The sequence below is a fragment of the Pangasianodon hypophthalmus genome, chromosome 1 (genome assembly GCF_027358585.1).
Source record: "Pangasianodon hypophthalmus isolate fPanHyp1 chromosome 1, fPanHyp1.pri, whole genome shotgun sequence".
NCBI classification, from domain to species: Eukaryota; Metazoa; Chordata; class Actinopteri; order Siluriformes; family Pangasiidae; genus Pangasianodon; species Pangasianodon hypophthalmus.
Window position 1 is genome coordinate 13,206,830 of NC_069710.1, and position 22,469 is coordinate 13,229,298.

The 22,469-nt window shown below is 40.1% G+C and overlaps 1 protein-coding gene across 3 annotated transcripts in view; it reads right to left on the reverse strand.

The window, feature by feature from the left end:
- The window catches only part of agap3 (ArfGAP with GTPase domain, ankyrin repeat and PH domain 3), a 148,364-nt gene that overhangs the window by 13,856 nt on the left and 112,039 nt on the right, over positions 1 to 22,469 (reverse strand). For all 3 annotated transcript variants that reach the window (XM_026926227.3, XM_026926228.3, XM_026926226.3), the window contains exons 12-16: positions 19,612 to 19,776; positions 10,129 to 10,290; positions 3,710 to 3,864; positions 2,978 to 3,068; positions 2,609 to 2,831 (exon numbers count right to left, since the gene is read on the reverse strand). In XM_026926227.3, coding sequence (XP_026782028.1) covers positions 2,609 to 2,831; positions 2,978 to 3,068; positions 3,710 to 3,864; positions 10,129 to 10,290; positions 19,612 to 19,776 — 796 coding nt within the window. The remainder of the gene's footprint in view (positions 1 to 2,608; positions 2,832 to 2,977; positions 3,069 to 3,709; positions 3,865 to 10,128; positions 10,291 to 19,611; positions 19,777 to 22,469) is intronic.

Sequence of the window (22,469 nt, forward strand, 5' to 3'; positions counted from 1 at the left end):
TGTGCTGTTATAGGAAAATAATCAACGACATGGTGGCGTAATGAAGCAGAGTCACCGCTACCACCCAAAAGTTGATTATTTTCTTTAAACAGCACGTCCCGAAGTGTCTTTTTCCTCTCATGGGAATAAAACAGGGAAGAAAGCAAGGAAGCAAGAACTGAAGAAAGCAAGAAAGAAAGAAAGAAAAGCAAGCAAGAAAAAAGTACACAATGAAAATAGAGAAAGCACAGTAGACAAAGAAAGAAAGAAAGAAAGAAAGAAAGCTTGTTGTATTCCTCTTATACCACAGCAATTTGCCAACGATTTTTTTTGCTCATTAAATAATGATATATACTTTTTATCCATGTAGTGTTGCATTTAATGCTGTGAAACATCCTATAACTGTGCTATAAGTTACCTTACAGCAACTAATAAACAGTCATTCCCTCACTTTAGTAAAAAGAGGTAAAAAGTTAATAAGAGGAAAAAAATGCAGCTTTACCTTAACTGTTTTTCGTTTAATGACATGTTTATTTAGCGTTTATGGAAGGAGTCTCCAGTGACAGCGCTTTGTAACAGTCAGGGGTAAAGCCTGAACTTCAAGAAGTCTTCAGGACAGAGGAGTTTACATTTTGCATTTCCAGTCGAGTTTCTCAATAACACAAGCTACATTTTGTCTTTAATGTTCCACAGCATTATGTGTAACTAGAAATGGATAAAGAATACAATGTGTCACTTGATGCATCTCTCTCTGTCTCTCTCTCTCTGTCTCTCTCTCTCTCTCACTCGCTCCTTTGTGAATGTCACTGATGTAACGCTTGATGGAAGCATGTGTTCCCAAGATTCCATATACATACTACCCCATTAACATGACTGTTTACAACCCCAGAGAGGAAAAAGCATTGATTACACACCATGTAGCATCAATGCTGCTGTGGCTCAGAAAAATCAGTTACGACGTTAATCAGATTTTCATTTCTGACAAAGTGTGTGTGAGCCATCAGAGTTCCCTGACAGTGAAAAACACTCCTGCTGCCCGGCCGCCAGCGAGTGCTGCCGACCGGAGTGTGAGAGTGGGATATCAGCATCAATAATCCTTCATCAAGTCAGGAGCAAGCGCTCGGCTGCCATCCGGGATTCCTATCTATTCTACAGATGACTAAGAGTCAGCGCTACTCCGACCGAGACACAGGGAAAGAGCTGACCTCTTTTCATAATGCTGGTTTAAACACACACACACACACACACACACACACACACACAGAATGACAAATTCAAATCCATACACTAGTTATAATATCTAATCTGAACTAAAGTGAATTGAAATATACAATGTATAACACATTCTAAACAGATACAAATACAGATATGAATAGGAGACACACTTTTCTAACAATAAAAAAAAAAATTCCAGAAAGTTTCATGGGACATCTGGTTGAGACTAGACGTGTGCTTTGAGACAAGGATCCCGCTAGATGCAACAAAAATTGGTGGTTTAAATTAGGCAACTAGCTTTGATTATATTATACTACATTATATTATATGTATTCTATTCTATAGTCAAGCAAGCAAAGGCAAGAAAGAAAGAAAGAAAGAAAGAAAAAGACTTCCTGTTTAGGCCACATCTACTTTGGGTTGTACAGAAAGAAATACAGAAAAAAAGAAGAAAGAAAGACTTCATGTTTAGGCCACTCCCCCAATCTGGAGCACTAAACAGATACAGATAAAACTAGATATAGGTGTAAGTGTCAATATAAGTGCAGGTGTAGTTATAAGTGTAGGTGTAGATATATGTGTGGGTGTAGTTATTAGTGTAGGTGTATAAGTGCAGGGGTAGTTGTAAGTGTAGGTGTAAAACTTTGTGCAGGTGTAGTTATTAGTGTAGGTGTAGATATACGTGCAGGTGTAGTTATTAGTGCAGGTGGAGTTATAAGTGTAGGTGTAGATATATGTGCGGGTGTAGTTATTAGTGCAGGTGGAGTTATAAGTGTAGGTGTAGATATATGTGCAGGTGTAGTTATTAGTGCAGGTGTAAGTATAAGTGTAGGTACAAGTGTAGGTGTAGGTGTAGACATAAGCATGTGGGAGGGGAGAAGGTGTAGGTGTAAGCATGTGGGAGGGAGCGTGTAGGAGGGGAGAAAGTGTAGGTGTAAGTGTAGGTGTAGGTATAAGCGTAGGTGTAAGTGTAGGTCTAATTGTACGTGTAAGTGTAGGTGTAGGTGTAAGTGTAGGTGTAGGTATAAGCGTAGGTGTAAGTGTAGGTCTAATTGTACGTGTAAGTGTAGGTGTAGGTGTAGGTGTAAGTGTAGGTGTAGGTATAAGCGTAGGTGTAAGTGTAGGTCTAATTGTACGTGTAAGTGTAGGTGTAGGTTTAAGTGTAGGTGTAGGTATAAGTGTAAGCACAATTGTAGGAGTAGGTATAAGCATAGGTGTAGGTATAAGTGTAGGTGTAGGTGTAAGTGTAGGTCTAAGTGTAGGTGTAAGTTTAGGTGTAAGCGTAAGTGTAGGTATCGGTATAAGTGTAGGTGTAGGTGTAGGTGTAAGTGTAGGTCTAAGTGTAGGTGTAGGTGTAAGTTTAGGTGTAAGCGTAAGTGTAGGTATCGGTATAAGTGTAGGTGTAGGACTGTACCTGCTGCTATCAGCTCCGGGTTTGGAATATCCCTCCAGCGCTCCCTCCCACACGCTGTTGGCCATAGCGTTTCCGATAGCTGTCATCACCATGCTCAGCTCCACGGGCCAGTCATCCAGGTCCAGCGAGCGCACACGTGACAGGTGAGTGCCGAGGTGCCGATGGATCCCCGAGCACTCGATACAGATCAGAGCACCGAGGTTCAGACTCGCCCAGTCTGGATCTACACAAGAAAAAAACATGAACAAATCTGTTCACACTGCAACACATCGTCTTCTACTACACTCACCATGCTGAAAATACAGAAACCGATATCTGTTGTGTCAAATGGCACACACACACACACGCTGCAAAAAGTTATCTACTCACTGGGGGAGTCGCAATCCACACAGAAACTGTTGCCTCTCACGTTCCTGATGGACTGGATAGTCATGGCGTCGCTCTGGCTCCCTAATCGTGACTTGAGTGGAGAAAGATTAAGTTAGGGATCACAAGGAATAAAAGAGTGTGTGTGTGTGTGAGTGTGAGTGAGTGTGTGCGAAAGAGATAGAGAGAGAAGATGAGGCGGTCGGTACGAAGATAAAAATGAGACCTGTCAGTCTTAATAGATTTCCCACAATGCACCATCTGTACTTACACACACACTGCAAGATCGGGGAGACGAGAGAAGAAATACACATATGGAAGAATAAGCTTTTGCATATATGATATGATTAAAATAGCCTTTTCATACACTTTTATTAGCAAATATCCGGACGAAGTCATTTTATTAAGCTCACAACTAGTGTTTCAGTACATTCTTTTAATGTGGGAGTCATGCTCTGAAGCATTTTCTGACTTTATTGGTCCCACATGAAACCCCTGAGGAACACCATTCAAATATGTTAGAACATTAATTACTTGACACACAATCTAATGCAAATCCAAGATGTAACCTAAGTTATGACACATACACGCACATATTTTATATACATATATATATATATATATATATATATATATACATATATATATATATATATATATATATACATATATATATATATATATATATATATATATATATATATATATATATATATATATTCTTTTCTTTTTTACCTTATTCTTGCTACTTTCACATGACTGTAAGCTGGCAAATATCTGACTCTCAATTGCTTGGACCCAGAGCTCTCTCTCCTCATATGTTGATGCCTCAAAATGCCACATCTGTCCAGTCAGTGACACAATGATGAACTCAAACGACTCTTCTTGCTCTGAAAACAAGAAGACACATTTATTTTAAGATTAGCAGAACAACACTGGTGAGGCATTAACAGGATTTAAAGAAACCAGAAACAGAAAATCAAACAGAAAAAAAATTTGTTTGCCCTATGGTCGGTAGATCACGAGTTTGAATTCCATGCTCTCTGGGTGGGAGGGGCATACTCTCCCCAACAAACCCAAACAAACCAGAATTTCACTGAATTAACACCAGATTGGTGTTCAATTTGCAACAGGTAAGCAGCCATCACTATTTTGCCTCTGCCACTCTCCAGCCATAATAATATACGGAGAGAGACAAAACACATATTTTAGCTCTGGAATGAAGCTAAAAAGACAGCAATAGAGGGAAAACATGAGTTCCTGTCATCAATTCCAGTAGCCGTGGCACATCAGCATAATAAAAATCGACTCATTTACAAGGTAAACATATCCATTAGAGCTTTTATCTCATTATCATCCAATCGCATTACAGAGCAACCGCCTAACTAGAATCTAATGTGGGTTAATCATTCGGGTCGTGCTAATTTCCACATCACAAACATGAGGCGAGACAAAGGGGCGCGCGTCGGCCGACGCAACAAGAGGCGAGAGGTGAGAAATAAACCATCAGCTCAGCGATAATTTGCTTGATGATCATTTTACAGCCATGATGACTTTAACACATTCATGATGATCAGATAAGCCTTGGGAATATCTGGGGTATTTGGCTACTTGGGTCATCGGAATATTTTGAATATAGTCTTAAATCAGACCAATTCTTAAAAAAAAAAAAAAAAAAAATTTTACATGCATAAAATGAAAAAAAAATATTTGAAGAATAGAACAGTAACAAGTTTAGCATTTCATACACTGATTAATGTCCCAGTTAGGTAAATCATTCAATGTAAATTGAATTTCAATGTAAATGTTATAGAAATCCCACACTGCTTTCCCTAATTGCTTTCCTATCAGAATTTAAATCCAGTACGAGGAACCAGTGTGCCAAATAACAGATGTACGATTATACAGAACACGTCTTATTCTTCAGCACTGCTACATAGCCTCGAGCTGAAAACAATAATCCAATTAGCTCTACACCATCTTCAATTATCTGATTTCATTCATGGGACTCGACTCCAGGCTCAAGATCAATGAAAAGCCAGGAGGTGTATATCTAAATCAAGGACTAAAGGGTGAGGGAGCGCTGCCTGCCAACTAGCAATTCTTTGTTTACTTTTCAGGCTGTCTAGGGCTTAAAATTCCACTGCAATGTCTGCATCGATGCTAATTATGATTACATATCTCATAAGTGTTGATTAATTTTCTATAATAACAGCTCTGACTGCACTACTGACTGCACTGTATAACGTGCTCATTCTAATAAGAATGAAAAAAGAAAAAAAAAAGAGTTTGGTGAGGGAACGGCTGTTTATAGCTGCTATAATGTAAGTGAAAACAATAACTTGTTTCATGGACGTACCACACCATTAAATCTAACACTGCTTATTACGTTTATCACAAGAACACCTTCCACACAGTGAAGCATGGTGGTGGGAGCATCATATAGAGAGTTACCCTGGGCCTCTTTTTGATTCTCTGACTAAATGCCTTCCTTACCTTGTCACTAACATTTGGTGGCTGGCCTTTTCTAGGTCAGGGTTGTGCCATATTCTTTGTTCCATGGAATGTTTGGGATTTTGTGTTTTTTTTTTTCTTCTGAAAAACAAACCCTGATTCATACTCTTCCATTGAGTTCCAGTGAATTAAGTCCACTTCCACGTTGTAACATTACAAATTGTGGAAAGGTGGGTGAATACTTCCACAAAATACTGTATCTTTTAATTAGCCCTGTTTGTAGGTATGTACATTGATAGTCATACAGCTGTCTTGAACACATTTATCTGGGTAGCAGCGTAAGTAAAATATTTAAGACCACCACACCACGGGGTCTAGCCGACATCAAATTTTGCCCAGACATTAGCCTATATACAAGCACCCACACAAACAGCATGTAGCTAATTATAAAATGAAAGCGAAACATTTCTGCAATGTAATTACATAGCTAGCTAGTTTAATTACATGCTGTTGAGCACTCTGTCCTCTGAGTAGGGTCCCAAACTGGGGCTTGCATTTTAAGATATTTTGTTAGTGGTTTTAAAAACTAGAATTATGTCATACATGCATTTGCTTTCTCCATGGTTTTGTTCAATTATACGTCCTCTTCTGCTGCTGTAGGGGAAGTGCCACCTCTCCTTTTCTTTCTCACTTTGATAATGCTAATACGTACACCAACATAATTATCTGGAATTCCAGCAGGTCCTATGATTACACACCTATGAATCTGAACACAGACAATTACCTTGTTGGCTGGTCATCTGAAAAAATTGCCATTACAACAGGTAATTTCCATATGGAAATCTAAAATATCAAGCTTCAATTGCCAGTGGTTTGAAACAAGCAAATAAGTGCCAAACTAAGCTCGCTAAAGTCACATCCTAATGGCCCTGGGTCTTAAGGGAAACCTGTTTTTGAGAGGCTTGCAAAATAATGCTTTGGAGAAATACCTGAACTGTATTAATGTTTTGGCAAAGCTGGTTTTAGGGGCATGTGTTTTAGGAATTTAAATAACTAAAAATGAAATGCCTCTGTCAACATTTATGCACAATTCCTGTACTTTTTCTATAAACAAGAACCTTGTATAAAAGCAATCAAAAATGCTTTATGGATCGCTATGCTGTAGATTTGCATCAGCAACAAGTACACTAAAATTGAGATATAAAAGAGAAGTGGCTCTGTAATTCAATCTGGGTGCAGTGAGCGAGGGTGGTGCGATGTACCCTAATTAACACAATTAAAAGGGAGTTCAAGATAATGACTAGGGAAGTTAAAGTGTGGTATTTCCTCTCTCCTGGCTCCCTTCCAGATTCCCATGCATCAGAAATTCAATGGACAGCTTTTTGGTCTTGCTCATGTTGTAACTGCAAACGATGAAGGCCATTAGCAGCTTTAATCTAATGTAATTGGAGTCGTTAACCTTACAGAAGCTCATCAGCACTTCGCCATGTGCAAATATTGTGATGTGTTGGGACACGGTGCTCTACGGGAGACATATGGTGGCCAATCTGCTAAATCAAATGTTATGAAATAAGAGAAGTAGTGTGTTGGGGGGGGTATGGTTGGTTGGTGAGTGAGTGTCTGAGGATTCATTCAGGTGAATCCTCTGATTCTGATTGTAGTCTGGGAGCAGATGCTTTGGTTCCAGACCCCCAGGCTTGTGGGATCTTCTCACACTGACCACAGCTGGACTAGGCAGCACGTCCCAATTGCTATTCTGTCAGAGTCCAGTGCTATGATCCATCAAGTCATGCGCAAGGCAAAGCCGTGAGGTTTTTTTTTTTTTTTTTTTTGCAAGTGTTCGGTGCATTGTTGATAACAAACGGTATTCTTATACACTCCCAATCTTTGACCGGATCAAACATACTTCAAGGCAAAAAAAAAAAAAAAAAAAAAAAAAAAAGGAGAGATGGTGGCTGATAAAAGGTGCAAGGTGCTAGTCATTTGCTGTGAATTAACAGGCAGCTGGGAGGAACCGAGTCCGCTGGTGCCATCTGTAAATGTCAGTGCTGGCGCTTGCTCATTTTACACATCATTAAAGGCAATATTCCTAACCTGTATTAGAGCAATCAGCACAGGGCCATTACCAAGACAAGCCTGGGGGGACACAGGCCAAACAGAGAGGAGGAGAGGAGACGACAATGCGCTCTCTATCTCCCTCCAACACACAACAGTCATAGAAAACAACCTCATGCCTACACACATACACAAACAATATTTGTGTAATGAGATATACGGACAATTGGATAAGCATGACTGTCTTTGCTGTGCACAGGCGCGCATATACCTAACACCAGTACTGTCTGACCCTGTGTTTGGCTGGGCGTGAGCGCTTGTGTGTATGTGACTGTGTAGCGTGGCATGCGAACAATAATCTTGTTATTTCTGCCTCCAAAGTGCGGCCCTCCACAGCAGCTCCATTAGAGAGGCAGGGGCTCGGGGGAGCACTTGGGGAAACGAGAGCGGGTTGGAGAATGACAAAACAAAAGTATTGAGATAAACACCCTCCATTAGGCCAGGCAGTTAAAGCTTCATTTGCTACCGGCCGCTTGGACTCCCAGCGAGGGAAGAGTTAACCCTTTATCCACTCAAACCAACATGGCCTTGATAAAATAAAGTACCAGTGTGGAGAAAGATAACTAATATTGTAAAGCTGCTAGGAATAAATAAAAGCCAGTAGAGCCAATTCTTGCATTCTGATGCAGTTCAGTATAAACTACTGTGAAGTTTCTAAAAGTACAAACAAATGTGCAACATATAAAATTGTGTTCTTTGCATATTTAAAGTTTTTTTTTTTAACAAGATAACACTAATTCATGTCCTTGAATTTACACCAAATAGATGAAATTTATCAGTGTGATGGAATTCTGACGAACAAGACAAAATTGACAAGCCGTGTTTTTTTTTTTTTTGTCTTATTAACTTTAAGAGAGAACTTTAAGAAAAAAAAGAGAAGCTGGTGAGGGAAGGGCTGTTTATAGCTGCTATAACTTACATCATAACAGGATCTATTTTGTTTTGTGGGTGTTTCACAACATTAAATGTAACAAAATGGATAAAAATGTATGAAGTATCATTCTTTACTTACATTTTTTTGGCAAATTACTGTGGTGTAAGAGAAAGAAAACACTTTGGGACATGCTGTTTGGGACAGGGTGGTAGTGTAATGGCATCACACCACATAGTCATGTTTTATTCCTTACTTAATGCCATAAGACACAAAAGTCACTCTTAGCTTCATTTAAGAATAAGGACCAACCACTTTGCAAACTCAACGTCCTGGTTTGTGTGACCTGTGGTCATTTACAAAAAAAGGCATAATAGAAAGATGACAAGATCTAACTATTAATAGTTCTTTTCTCACACATATTCTTTCCAGAGTAAGGAAAAACAAAAAAAAACTTGCTTAACCTTTTTCCAAAAGCTACCGCACATTTGATTTATGATGCTTCAAAACAACTAAAATTCAATTTCTGCATTCAGCGCTTGTGATTGCCTCATAAATGAGATAAACTGATAGCAATTTATTCAAGGATCCAACCCACCTGTCTCACTCTCTCTCTCACACACACAGTCTGTGGCTCCACATGAGTGCCTCCCATACTTAAGCAATATGTCTGTATTCTGCATGCGCTCACCAGAACAGACACGCGCACGCTAATAGAACCTTTCAGGAAAGAAGCAAGGGGAAAGAGACAGCTCTTGATGGAAAGCAAAAGTTTTTTTTTTTGAAAGTGCCTTGACTGTCGCCTCACGTTCAAGCCTCATGGTTTTGACAGTATTCCACATGTAATGGGACGCACTGTGGTCTTCTAAACTGTTCCCTAATACCGGAGAACAATGAGAACCCACCATGCCTGTAATCCCCCTTGGGCCCTTAATGTCAGACATCACTCACTACTAGGCCATTAAAACCCCTTTAACACCCTTCAATCAGTCAGCGGACTCCCGCTGGGCTGCATCGCGCCACATCGTCTCCTCTTACACCTTTACAGCTTTGCTGTAGCTAACTAGGACCGGGAACTGGATCTGATTTGGCTATAAGCAGACGCAACAATAACGACGACGAGCAAAATCATTACCGTCATGACACACTGGTGACAATTTTTTGAAGGACAGCACACATCAGCGTGATTGATTGGCCCCCTTGAGTGCGAATAGCCTGAGAGAAACGCTTTTGTTTTCTCAATGCCACCCAATTATGGGTCTTCATTCGTCAGACGGGCTGTAGCGATGGCACGCAGGTGATGAGTTAGTGACATATTATCTCCGTCACTGAGAACAATGGCATGAATCAAAGCTTCAGAAAGAGGGTCAGTCATGCTTTCAAAGAGGTATATGATCAACTGGGTATACTGGGTACATCAGGGTTTGGATGGCAAGTGGTTCCTCGGTGGTTCCTTGGTGAAAACAGGTTCCTCAAGGGTTCTAGCTTCCTACAGGACAAGGAAGGGGAAAGGAAAACCTTCTGTTCACCATAGAACCTTTATGGGTTCCCCCAGGGATCAAACCAGGCCAGGATGGAGTTTTATTTTTCTAATAGTATATGGAAGGTTCCAATGAAAATCCCCTTAAAGAGCTAGAACCATTAGCAATCCGCAGATCCCTTGAGAACTCTTGAGTGTAATCAGTGTGATTGTAAACGTGAGTACATGTTTTACCTTCATTCCCTGCCGATAGCCCATCTGGTTTGGTGATTCCCGTACTCTTTTTCCTTCTGTGCTTTTTGCGGTTGGCATGCGGTGAAGGAGGTGGTTCCAGTTTTGGACTGGTGGGTCCACTTAGGCCAGTGGAGGCGCTGAGAGAATCCAACGTCCCATTGGCTAGAGAGAAAGAGGACTGAGGGTTAGCAAGGAAGAAGGCAAATTATACCAGTCTTACTGACCATATTGGGATTTCCATTCACCCATTGGACAAGAAGTCTTTCGTAGAACTCAATCTTTAGTTGGAGCTCCCTTTTCAGAATCTTGATAAATATTCAAATCGGAATCTTACAAATGGATACATCTTGTTATACATATTATGTAAACCAACATGGTCATTTCCATTTTTATGCTTCACTATGAAAAAAAAAAACGCTAATCAGAATCCAGAATTCAACAGCACTGTGGCATAAGGTGATTTTAATATGCTAACCTGCCACTCTGTAATGGCTGGAGCGTGGTGTGTAAGTATGATGGTGTGTCTGTATGTGTGTGGAGGGTGTCAATAGGCACAATAGGTAAAGGGTGGTCATATTTCTAAGCCTCTTGACACTTGGACATCACTTTTCCATCCCCCTAGGACACCATTATCCACAAGCCCTGGGGCAGAGGGGCCTTGGCAAAGCGGACCTCATATTGCTACACCCTCAAACACACACACATTCACACTGTGTGTCAGATACTGGCAGCCCCTCTATTGTCTTGGCATCAAAAGCTCATTGTGGTGGTACACACTCTATTCATCTCAACAGGCCTGGGGTGGATGTGTGTGCATGTGTGTGTTTGTGTGTGTGGACAGTGGTCTGGGAACATCTGAAAACCCGTGGTGCCAAACACTGCATATTCTAATGGCGGTGACGACCATTAGCCGGCGCGGAACATTAGACCTAATTTAGAAGATCCCTTCAGGGAATGCAGGCTTAGCGCCGTCTTTAAGAGAAGAGAAGAAGATGGCACCCATGTGGGGGGTAGAAGAGCCTCAGCTACAGCCTCCACATCTGCCTTGGGCTTCACATGGTTTAGCGTGGGCTGGCATAGAGCTAGGCGCGTGCTGGTTTAAAAATTTCGCATCACATATTTAGCTAACTACCTAACCTTTTATCATGGTGCATGATGTTAACATGTTATTTAATTAAAAACACATCAAGGTCATAATATGAGTTTTTTCTTTTTGTTTTATGGAGCGCATGTGACATTAGTTTATTTGCAATCATTTGCAAGCTCAGCATATTAAAAAATACAGTGTATAATCACTTATCATTTGCCTAGTCAGAGCTGCTCCACCACTCCCTATTGCTGTGGACAACACTCTTTAAAAAATAGGTTCCTGGTTAAAGGTTCTGGCTTCAAAACTTCTATTTGAAATATTTTCTGAATGGATAATCTTTTGTGGTAGGATTGTACATAGAACCTTTAAGGGTTCCCCAAGGGGTAGAAGAGCCTAGTGGACTCTCAAGGGTGCTAGATGGAACCTTTTTTCTTAATAGTGTATGGGAGATATGAAGGTTCCAAAGAAAACCCCTTTACAGCGCTAGAACCATTAACAATCCACAGAACCCTAGTGCATAATGTCAGTGGTGCCACAATTTCATATCCTTGTCTCATTGTCAAGTAGTGAGCCAATTCGTGGCCAAAGTCTTGCTGGTCTGCTTCCAAGAACAGGTGAGGTTAGTGGCTTGGGAGGCAGCGATATTTGAATAACAACGCCAACAACTCAGTTTGGGTTTTTAAAATATTTTTCAACCAAAATTGCAATGAATCAGTGAATCAGCAGTTTTGGGAATACTCTTCCCCCACCCCTTTTTATTCCCAATTTGGTTTAGCCAGTTTCCACCCACTAGCTAGCTCTGACCCATCACAGGACAACTACCAACCAGGTATGTTGAAAGCTAACACATGCTTTCTCTGAGACACAGACAACCTTATCTTTTTTTATCTGCTGCTCATGCTGCAACCAAGGGCAGTGTAACACACTTGGAAAAAAGCACTATCTGCCCTCTTCTGCATACATGAGCTCACAAATGCCCACGACTGGCTAGTGTTGTGTGACTGACGGGGAGAGAGATCATGCCCCTCCCACCCAGAGTGCATAGCCAATTTTCCTTTTCGACTCCTTGTTGTGGAATACTCATTTGAGCAGCTACACAATTAGACAAGACAATAAAATCAACATCACCACCTCTCACTTTGGTCAAATCTTTGTCTAAAATGATGATACAATGTGTGTAAACTCTAAAGGACTTGACTTTTGTACAATATGTTCTCAAAGGCAGCTTGTCAAAGTCTCCACCATTTTTTATGCCTTTCATTAGAAAAATCATGTCTGATTATATAATTAAATGGTTCTTAAACAGATGGATAAAACAGGGAATATTACTTTAAAAGGTTTGCTAGTTTCCTGAAACGAACCAGCAGCATGCACATGGAAAAAGAGGGGACAAATTTTTCAGAACCTGTTGTGTTATTGCCAACTCCGAACTCTGAGTGGATAACCAGACACACATTGTCTTTTGAACCAGTCAAGTGTTGCACTGGTACAAGGTGAAGCCACTGCTAATGACAGTAGCCACTATTCTAAGGAGGAAGCTCAATTAGAACAGCTTTATCATGAATAAATAATGAAGCGACGGAATACTGAAACGCAGTGGGATTTGAGTTGAATTACACATGAATGAGAAAAACTGAAGAGTTTAACTATAATTCCCTTCATCAATGATGGTCATTTTGTTTATCGGCCTTGTAATTGATCATAACATCACAAAATGTCAATGTGTTAATATAAAAAAGTGGTTAATAGTGATTGCACTAGGAGTCATGCTTTTATACCCCCAAAGTTGATTGTTTTCCAATATTAGCACAACACTGACTGTCTTATTCCTCTTAAACCATACAATTTTTATTTACTGTACAACTGACATTGTACTTTTTATCCAATTATAGTTACACTTAATGTGGCGCAACGTCCGTGAAATAGGTAAGTTCTTGTTTGTACTTATGTTATAGTAGCTATAAACAGTCGTTCCTTCACCAGCCTCTCTTTTCTCTCTCTCTCTCTTGAAGTTAATATGACTTGTCAGGTTACTGAGAAAACAGAAACCACAAATTCCTCTGTCATGAAAACTTTCCAGTGTTGGAAAATTTTCTGACACTGAAACACTGGAGACTCCTTCCTACTAAATAAATGACACTTTTCCAAACGTTCATGTGACGTCCCTGTTAAGTCAAAACAATGGTATATTAGAAAGAGTGCACTAATATAAAACCTGTGATTCTGACCAATCAGAATCGAGAATGCAACAGCACAGTGGTACAGAGAGAAATACTTTAGATTAAAAAAGCAGAATGGTTGTGCACACATTGTTGTATTTCTTTATCCTCCCACTTATAGTCCTTTTTGCTATGACAATTATTATTACAGTGACTGAAGCCGCAAGCAAGCAGACTGTAATTACTATGGCGATAAGAACATGGCAGGAGCTGACGCTTTTCGTCTCTCGACACTGCTCCCATCATTGATATTCATGACTATTAGGTGCCGTTCGCGCTCGCTCGTTCTGAATGGAGAAGCGCGGCGCACAGCTGCCACACACGTTGTGTTCGGCGTCGTGAACGTCTGTTTCAATTTCCACACTCCTCTTCCCCAACAGCCCCCCCGGGACCTATCATTAGCCATAGCAGACAGCTGGGGGCAGAGGGGCTCCTGAGAACACCGTTCACACACACTCGCATGTGCACACACACACGCCGTATGGCGCAGAGGGGGAGAACACCCAACCTGTTCGGTGCCAGAGGGTGTATTGTGTGTATAGCGTGAGGTTAAAGTGGAAGCTTGCCCCTGTCTCTCACACAAGACCTGTAATTCATTCATATGGTTTGATTCACACAATCAAAGTCAGTCAACGGACGAACGACACTGAAAAGGCCTCCGAACGGTAACGGCTATTCGCTTAAAATCAGAGGAAGATACGACACTTTTTAACTCTATAAGCCTCATCGATTATCATTCAGGAAGAATTTTGAAAATAGTGCAACTTCCATTACACGCATCATCATCATCTAGTGCTGCTTTAAAGCCAAAAGAGAAATACACACTTTTTCATGTTTTCTGGCAAACTTGAGAGGAAGCAGACTCAAAAAGGAACGCTCTTTTGGGTAACACATGATAATAAATCTTTACGGTACAGAAGAGAAAGGACAGCAACAGTAAAAATCTACAGTATCCAGGTGAGACGCAAAGGTGAGCAAAATGTGGACACTAAACATACTACTCGTGATACCAGTTCATGTTTGCCACTAGTCTGTAAAGAGTTTTAGGAGTTAACCTGTAATGTGATAGACATATTCTAGACTTTTTTTTTTTTTTTTTTTAAAGTAGCCTTGGAGGAAAGGGATTAAGAGGTCCGCATACCCACTCGCCACCTAGTTAACCATCAATAACCTGCAATTTGTCCCCTATTCAAATCGCAGCGCTGACCTGCTTAATTACTACTCATATGTTCTGATGGAGGCCGCTTCAAGATTAAGAGCCAAAGTGGCAGGCCAGCCAGCTCGGCAGGAAGTGCAGTGAGATCAGTTTGGCATTAGCGGTGCGGGCGAGGAGCTGTAATGAAGCACGGGAGGGATCTGCAGCCATTCGAGTCCGAAACTAAGCTTTTTTTTCTTTTTTTCTCCTCCCTCCGAGGAGGAGGCGGAGGAAAGAGGTGGCGAGCTAACCTGCAATTACAGCCCATTACCATCCCGGCGGGAGATGGAACTTAAAAAAGTGCAGTGTTCTGGTGATGAGGGCGAAAGGTGGAAACTCATTTCTTTGTCGACATAAGTATGGACGGACTTCCTCCGGTAATTCGAGAGCACACAGGGTGCAAAGCGGTAATTTTTTTTTTTTTTTTTGTGAAGAAACCCCTACACCACCCCTCCCGCCCGTAATCAAAGGCAATAGCAGCAATTAATGGAAGTGAAAAAAAAAAAAAATCAAAAAGACAGGGAAAAAAACCCTGAACACAATCACCACCTCCTTCTTATTATAGTCAATTAGAGCGCGCTAATCAAGGTGCAGGCGGCTGCTCTCGGCAAACGAAATGTCAAACTTCATTACGGCCGCGTTCGCAGCCTCTTCACCCGCCGCGGGGAAGCGTCACACCCCTCCCTCCAGCCCTCTATCTGCAAATCCAGAACGCACGTTACCATCGGCAATCATTTTCAAACACGTTTGTTTAAGCACATGAGCGGAGCCATGAGCTAATAGAAGATAAGAAGATATAGGATTCATCCACAGAAACCTTACACCAATTTACTATAACAAGGTTGTACACCAAAATCTATTGTGTTTGCTGCCTATTATACCACAGCGCTGCTGAATTCTTGATTCTGATTGGTTAACCTACAGTTAGACAATAGTTACGGCTGCGGTTTATGTGAATTTGCACATTCTAATACGCTATTGTTATATAGACTCGACATATACACACTTTCCTGTGAGGAAATGTAAGCATTTTTGGAAGGAGTCTCCAGCGTCTGCACTTTGAATCCAAGTAAAACGTCACTGTTTTTTGTTAACACGACAAGCTGCGTTATTTTGGTTAAATTAAATTCAAGAAAGAGGGATAACTGGAGGAAAAAAGGAAAGAAGTGATAACAGGAAGTCTCCTAGATCTTCCACAACATTGAACGTAGCTATAAATGGCTAAAAAATATGACGTCGTTCATTCATAAAAATAAGAATCGTCATCGCTGGCATATTTCTGTAGCATTTAAGTCGAATAATACTTCAAAACATGCTGTTATTGGAAAATGATCAACTTCGGGGTGGTAACAGTACCTCCGCTTCATCACATGACCCAGTCATTTTCTACAAGCTCCACATTACCTTCTCCTCATTTCATAAATGGCATCACTTCTTAAATAAAATGGAGAAGCCTCCTCGGTTACATACATCTTACATTTTTGAGACTCCATCAATCTGAGAGCGCTCATCATCTTCCTCCATCATCTACGCGACAATTCCGTACGCTGACCTTCAACCAGCCAGAGCAAGGATGAGTTAATGACTGCTGTTTGACTCAAGTGTATCTAAAATGGCTAAATATACCGTATAGCTCAATTTATGAATTATGTATAGAAATACATTCAAATTGAAGTCATGAGCAGCAAAAATGTCTTTTAATTTGATTTCTCAGCCAAATTTGTTTGTTTCTCAGAGACACTATGTCTCAATCACCTGAGTTATTCATCCTCCACAAAACACTCAGATGAAAATGACTCATCCAAATGACTCACTTTGTGAAGTTATTTACCTTCTAATTATAGCTACGATGCCAAATTAGATTATAATAAGATTGCTTGAGAAAAGGAAGTGTGTAATAATCTAGAGTCATGGTTCTCAAAATGGTGTTTCGGGAACCCCAGGGGGTCTGTAAAAATTTTTTTTTTGGTTACATTGGTGGAAATCAGAATCCGTCGTTGATAAAAGAAGATTATTTTGATCATTATTGAGTCTTTATAGTTATTATTATAGTTACATGTATTTCATGTATTTCACTTCTCACCTCAGTAACATAAAAATATGTTGGCTTATAAATATCCTAAATTTAATGGTAAATTTATTTTAAAAAAGAGTTTTGTTGGTGGAAATTTCCAAAAATAAAAAAGCTCCGCAGCTCTAACAGTATTGTACACGTTTAAAAAATGCCTAATATTTTTGGATTATGTTCATTAAAAATAAAGCTGTACTGAATTTATTTTAAAGATAGCAGTCCCTGGCTGCAAAAACTGTGAGACCCCGTGATCCGTAGAATTGTAAAAACTCCCATAATTGATAGACACATATTACAACACAGTAAATATAACTATAAATGGATAAAAAGAGACATGTCATTCTTTAATTTAAAAAAATCTAGTAGCTGGCAAACTGCTGTGGTGTAAGAAGAGTAAAATGGTTTGAGACGTTCTGCTGTAGCTAACATACAGTTAAGTGTAACTACAAACAGATAAAAACTGTGTATAGTGTCCTTTAATAAATAAAAATGGCTAACGTTGCAATTTGCTGTAGTACAAGAGGAGCAAAACACTTTGGAACATGCTCCTATATAGAATTAAATGTTACTTTAAATAGAAAAAAGTATGAAGTTTTATTTTTTCATTAATAAAAAAATTGTAATCACTGGCAAATTGCTATGGTGTAAGAGGAATAAAACACTTCCGAACATGATGTTATAGCTAATACAGAGTTACCTATATACAGTAACTATAAATGGATAAAAACTACAACATGTCCAATGTTTTTTTAATGAAGAAAAATGGGTAGTGTTGCAAAATTTGTTTATTCATTCGCATAAACGTCCACCAAATTCCCGCTTAACGTTTTCGTGATGGGAATAAAGGCTCTGACAGAAACGGTTCAACACTAACACACACACACACACACACACACACACACTCAGAGTGCGGCAGAGCTCATTGGGAGGGCAGCGGCCCTGTGAGTAATTCTGCTTTGGGGTGTGGAGCTGATGGGTGCAGGCAGGGGGCCGATGGCGGCTGAAATTGATTGTTCGACAGGCGGAGAGACGGAGAGAGAAGAGAGAAGGGCGAGTGTGTGATGTGTTCAGTCTGCAGCACCACGGGGCCACAGTGTGTGTGCTCGTAAAGAGCGCTCTTTAAACTAGCGGTAGAGAGAGAAAGAGAGAGACAGAGAGAGACATGGAGAAAGAGTTAAGAGCGTGTGTGTGTGTGTGTGAGAGAGAGAGAGGATGAGAGACATGAAGACAGAGCAAAGAGTAAAGTGTGTGTATGAGTGTCAGATAAAGAAAGAGAGAGAGAGCGAAAGAGAGAGAGAGAGAGAGAGCGATGGAGCAGCCACTAATGAGAACGACGAGTGTGCAAACATGCATGGAAATGACTGTTATTCTGTTGATGTGCATTTAAGTGCTTTTTTACTGCCAGCCGACAAAGAGATGGAAATAACCAGTGATGAATGTTGCCCCCGTAAAACATTCATTTTCCCCACACAGGAGGGAAAAAGAAAGAAGGGAAGGACGGGGGAGGAAAAAAAAGAGAGAGAGAGAGAGAGAGAGAGAGAGGGAGAGAGAGAGAGAGAGAGAGAGAGAAGCGCAGCATTGTTACGCCTGGCAAATATATTATTTGACTTCAGTCAAGTGCACTGACAGGACGGAGGAACAGGGTGTGTGTGAGAGAGAGAGATAGAGAGAGAGAGAGATACTGTGTTGCAGTGGGAACAAAGCTGTAATTACTGAATTAGGATGATTACAGATTCCATTTCAGACCTCTGCCCAAAAAAGAAAAACAAAAAAAAAAAAACCAAAAACATTCATATGTGACAAATTCTTCACGATTCACAATAAAACTTTGTTACAAACCACTTCAGCTACATAATGACTGAACTACAGAGCATTGTGGTAGCTGCAGAAAGTCCACACTGGCGATTGGCTAGCTCTGTGTTAACATATTGACTTATTTAATTATATCGGAAACGTCCTGTAGATCTATAGCTACGCTAGCGCAATTAAACCAACGAGCTTAATTACACAGAAAGAAATCATTTACAAGATAAACAAGAAGAACAAAGTGAGGTAATGACCGTCGAGATGTAACCACAGCAACAGCTGTATAGTAGTGGTAATAGTAACAGTAGTATTAGTAATAATAATAATAATAATATATAATAATAATAATATATAATTTAACAAAAAAAATACATACTAACAACAGTAAACAAATACTAACAGTAAATAATAAATTAATAGTAGTAGTGGTAAAAATAAATACTAACAATACAAACAATAATATTTTAGCAAAAATTTATTGTTTTATTTCTAACAAAATGCTAATAAAAATAATAAATGCATACTAACAACAATATTAATAAAATGGTAACAATAATAATACTCCTACTACTAATAAGAATAGTTGTAGAAAATATATTACAAACAAATACTAACAATAACTTTTAATTATATAAATTTTTTTCATTATTATTATTATTATTATTATTATTAGTAGTAGTAGTAGTAGTAGTAGTAATAGTAGTAGTATTTCTGCCATAGCATTCGTTAACCATCAAAAAATCCTAAATAATGGTTTAGGCTCTGCTATCCTAAGTGAGGGATGAATAAAATGAAAGAGAATAAAAAAAGAAGAAAAGAAGACAAAAAGCAAGTCTGTGACCTACATATGTGGTTGTTTATGTAAGATAAATCGAGCCTGTAAACTTTATCATAGGAATAGAATTAACTTCTCATTCATACTCAGTTTCTAAATAAAAGTTATTGACGTTGTGTTTTAGGAAGCAGTGGACATCATGGCTCACTTTAAAAAGTAAAAAAAAAAAAAAATTTAGATAATGTGTAGGTGTTAATTGTTCAGTAATGAGTGTGTGTGTGTGTGTGTGTGTGTGTGTGTGTGTGTGTGTGTGTTACAGAGACACACCTGAGGCACTGCTCGTGTTAACTGCTTCATTCCACTGCTCAGCACTGGACACGGAGAAAGAGCGTTGATGCATTCCCTCTTTAGCCCCGCCCACAGAGACCACACCCAGTCCCGAGGTCACGCCTCCAGATTGCAGAGAGGTACTGCTGTTCGAGTGAGAAGTGCCTGAGAGAGAGAGAGAGAGAGAGAGAGAGTAAATAATAAATGTTACTAATTAACTACCTTTGATACAAATACAATACATGGTCAGCTCCATAATTATTGGCACCCCTGGTAAAATTGTCTATGGTTAATTAGCTTTATCTCACACTGAATATGAGAAAGAGTTTTTTTGGGCATGTTTTCTTTTTGGTGACATTTTTGAGGGGTGTATTTGGGGACCATGTTTGAGGAGCCTTTTTGGAAGTCTTTTTCAGGGGTATTTCAGGAGCAGGTACTGGGGTTGTTTTTTGGGAGTATTCTGGGGGGCACTGTGTTTTTGGGGGGGCAGGGTCTGGGCATTTACTAGTGGGCATTTTTGGGGTTGTTTTTGGGGGCAGCTAGAAGGTTTTGTTTTGGGTGACTTGTTTGTGGGTGACATTTCTAGGGGTTGAGATTTTATAGAGATTTTGGGAGCACTCGGTAGGCATTTTTAGGGCCATTTTTGGCTATCTTTTATTTGGGGGCATTTATTGGAGGATATGTAGGGATTTATTAGGGAATTTCTTTGGGGACTGGCAGCCATTTATTTATGAGAACATTTTTTAGGTTGATTATTGGGGCATTTTTTTTTGTGTGGCTGCTTTTTGGAGCTTTTTGGTGGCATTTTTCATGGGGCCATTTTTGGGGGGTTATTTTTGACCCTGTCTTCCTGAACTGTGTACTGTTAAATATACATCAATAATAAACAAGCTCGCTGTAGTCATCATGCACTGTGATTAATGATTGTACACTTTCCTCCCCTACAGATGCGCTACACGTCCTCTCCATTTGTCTCTCGGCTGCTCGTTCTCCGTGATGGGGTCTGCCACTTCTCCATGTTCATCTCTCTGCGCTACATGAGCAGTTGCCTCCTCCTCCGCTCTCTCCCTCCCTCCCTCCCTCTCTCTCTCTCTCTCTCTCACACTCTCCCTCTCCCTCTCTCTCATTCCCCCTCTCGGTTTCTGCCACTAATTAGCCCTTAATTAACAAGATACACTCGGAACAGTAATTAGCTCTCCCCCCCACTCGCTGCCAGCCACATCCATCTACCCCAGCGGCATTCCCGCCTGCCTCCAATCAGAGGCGCCCGTCATTAGCGCCAAGGCCGGGGCGGGCACCGCATGGCGTCCTCTCCCTCCGCTCCCGCTGCTCCCAAAAAACACACGCTGGCCCTCTCAAACATTTCAGCAAGAACGCTTTAATGATTTTTCCCTTTGGTTCGAGTCAAAATGACCCGTTTTTAATTGTTTTTCACTACACGAGGTTTCCAAAAAAAAACTATTTGTATTACAGTATTTGTCTTACACTGAGGCTTGTTCTGACCTGAAGGTTACAAGGTGGTGGGAAAAAAACAAATACACGCTGAGTCAAATAGGTTAGAAAGAATCATTTAATGATTTGGTTCAGGTCAAAATAAGCCATTAAATTAAAAAAAAATTTAAGTTATAAATGCAGAGGCTGTGTTTACAAATCATTAGATAACCTTTTTACTGAATTGCAAACTTGCATTTAGGTGGTGTTTTTTTTTTTAAGTGGTGTTTTATGGGCAATTTTGGGGAGAATTTTTGTGAAGAATCATTTTCAGAGGCATTTTTAGAGGTGTGGTTTAGGTGGGGTATAGTTGGAGGCATTTTGGGAGCAGTTTTGTGGAGCATTTTTTGGGAATCAACTTTAAGGGCAATTTCGGGGGTGTTTTTTGCCTGGCATTTTTTGGGGGGAGATTTTTGGTGTCAATTTTTGAAAGCATTTTAAGGGATGATTTTAGGATGTGTTTTTTGGGGGTGATTTTTTTGGGAATCGTTTTTAGGAGTATTTTGGAGCTGTTTTGTTTGGAGGCATTCTTTGGAGACATTTTTGGGGGAGAATTCTTTGGTCCAATTTCGGTGGTAGTTTTGGGAAGCATTTTAGGGGCATTTCTGAAGATGTGTTTTTGTGTGATGTTTTTTTGGCAGTTTTTCTTAGGCTATTTTTGGGACATTTTTAGAGGTGATTTTTAGGTGCCTTTTTTTGGGGCTTTTTTGGGGCCTTTTGGGGGGGGGTGGGGGGGGGTGAATTTTTGGAAGGCATCTTTTAGGGGACATAAAAATAAAATAAAAATTATATTATGCTAAGGTTCATTTTGACCAGAGTTACAAGATGGCAAAAAAAAATGAATAAACACCATAATAACTCCAATCTTTTCCTTTGACCACTGGTAGTACATTAAAACTTTATTTTTAAGTATTGTAAACTGGAAATTTAAAAAAAGAGGACAATAGTATGGCCATTAATGCCATTAAATGAGTAAATAAATAAAAGAAAAAACAGAAGAGTGAAGAAAGAGACAATCCCAACTTTAAAGCTGCCTTCGACAGTCAGTGAGACTTTTGTATCTCTTACATCAGCTTTATAATCCAATTAAATGGGGGCAGTCGTGGCCTAATGGTTAGAGACTTGGCCTTGTAACCCGAAGGTGAACCTGAAGGTTGTGGGTTCGAGTCTCAGGTCCGGCAGGGACCACGACTGAGGTGAGACCATTGAGCAAGGCACCGAACCCCCAACTGCTCCCTGGGCGCCACAGCAAAAAAGGCTGCCCACTGCTCTGGGTGTCTGTTCACGGTGTGTGTGTGTTCACTACTGTGTGCGTGCACTTGGATGGGTTACATGCAGAGCACAAATTCAGAGTATGGGTCACCAAA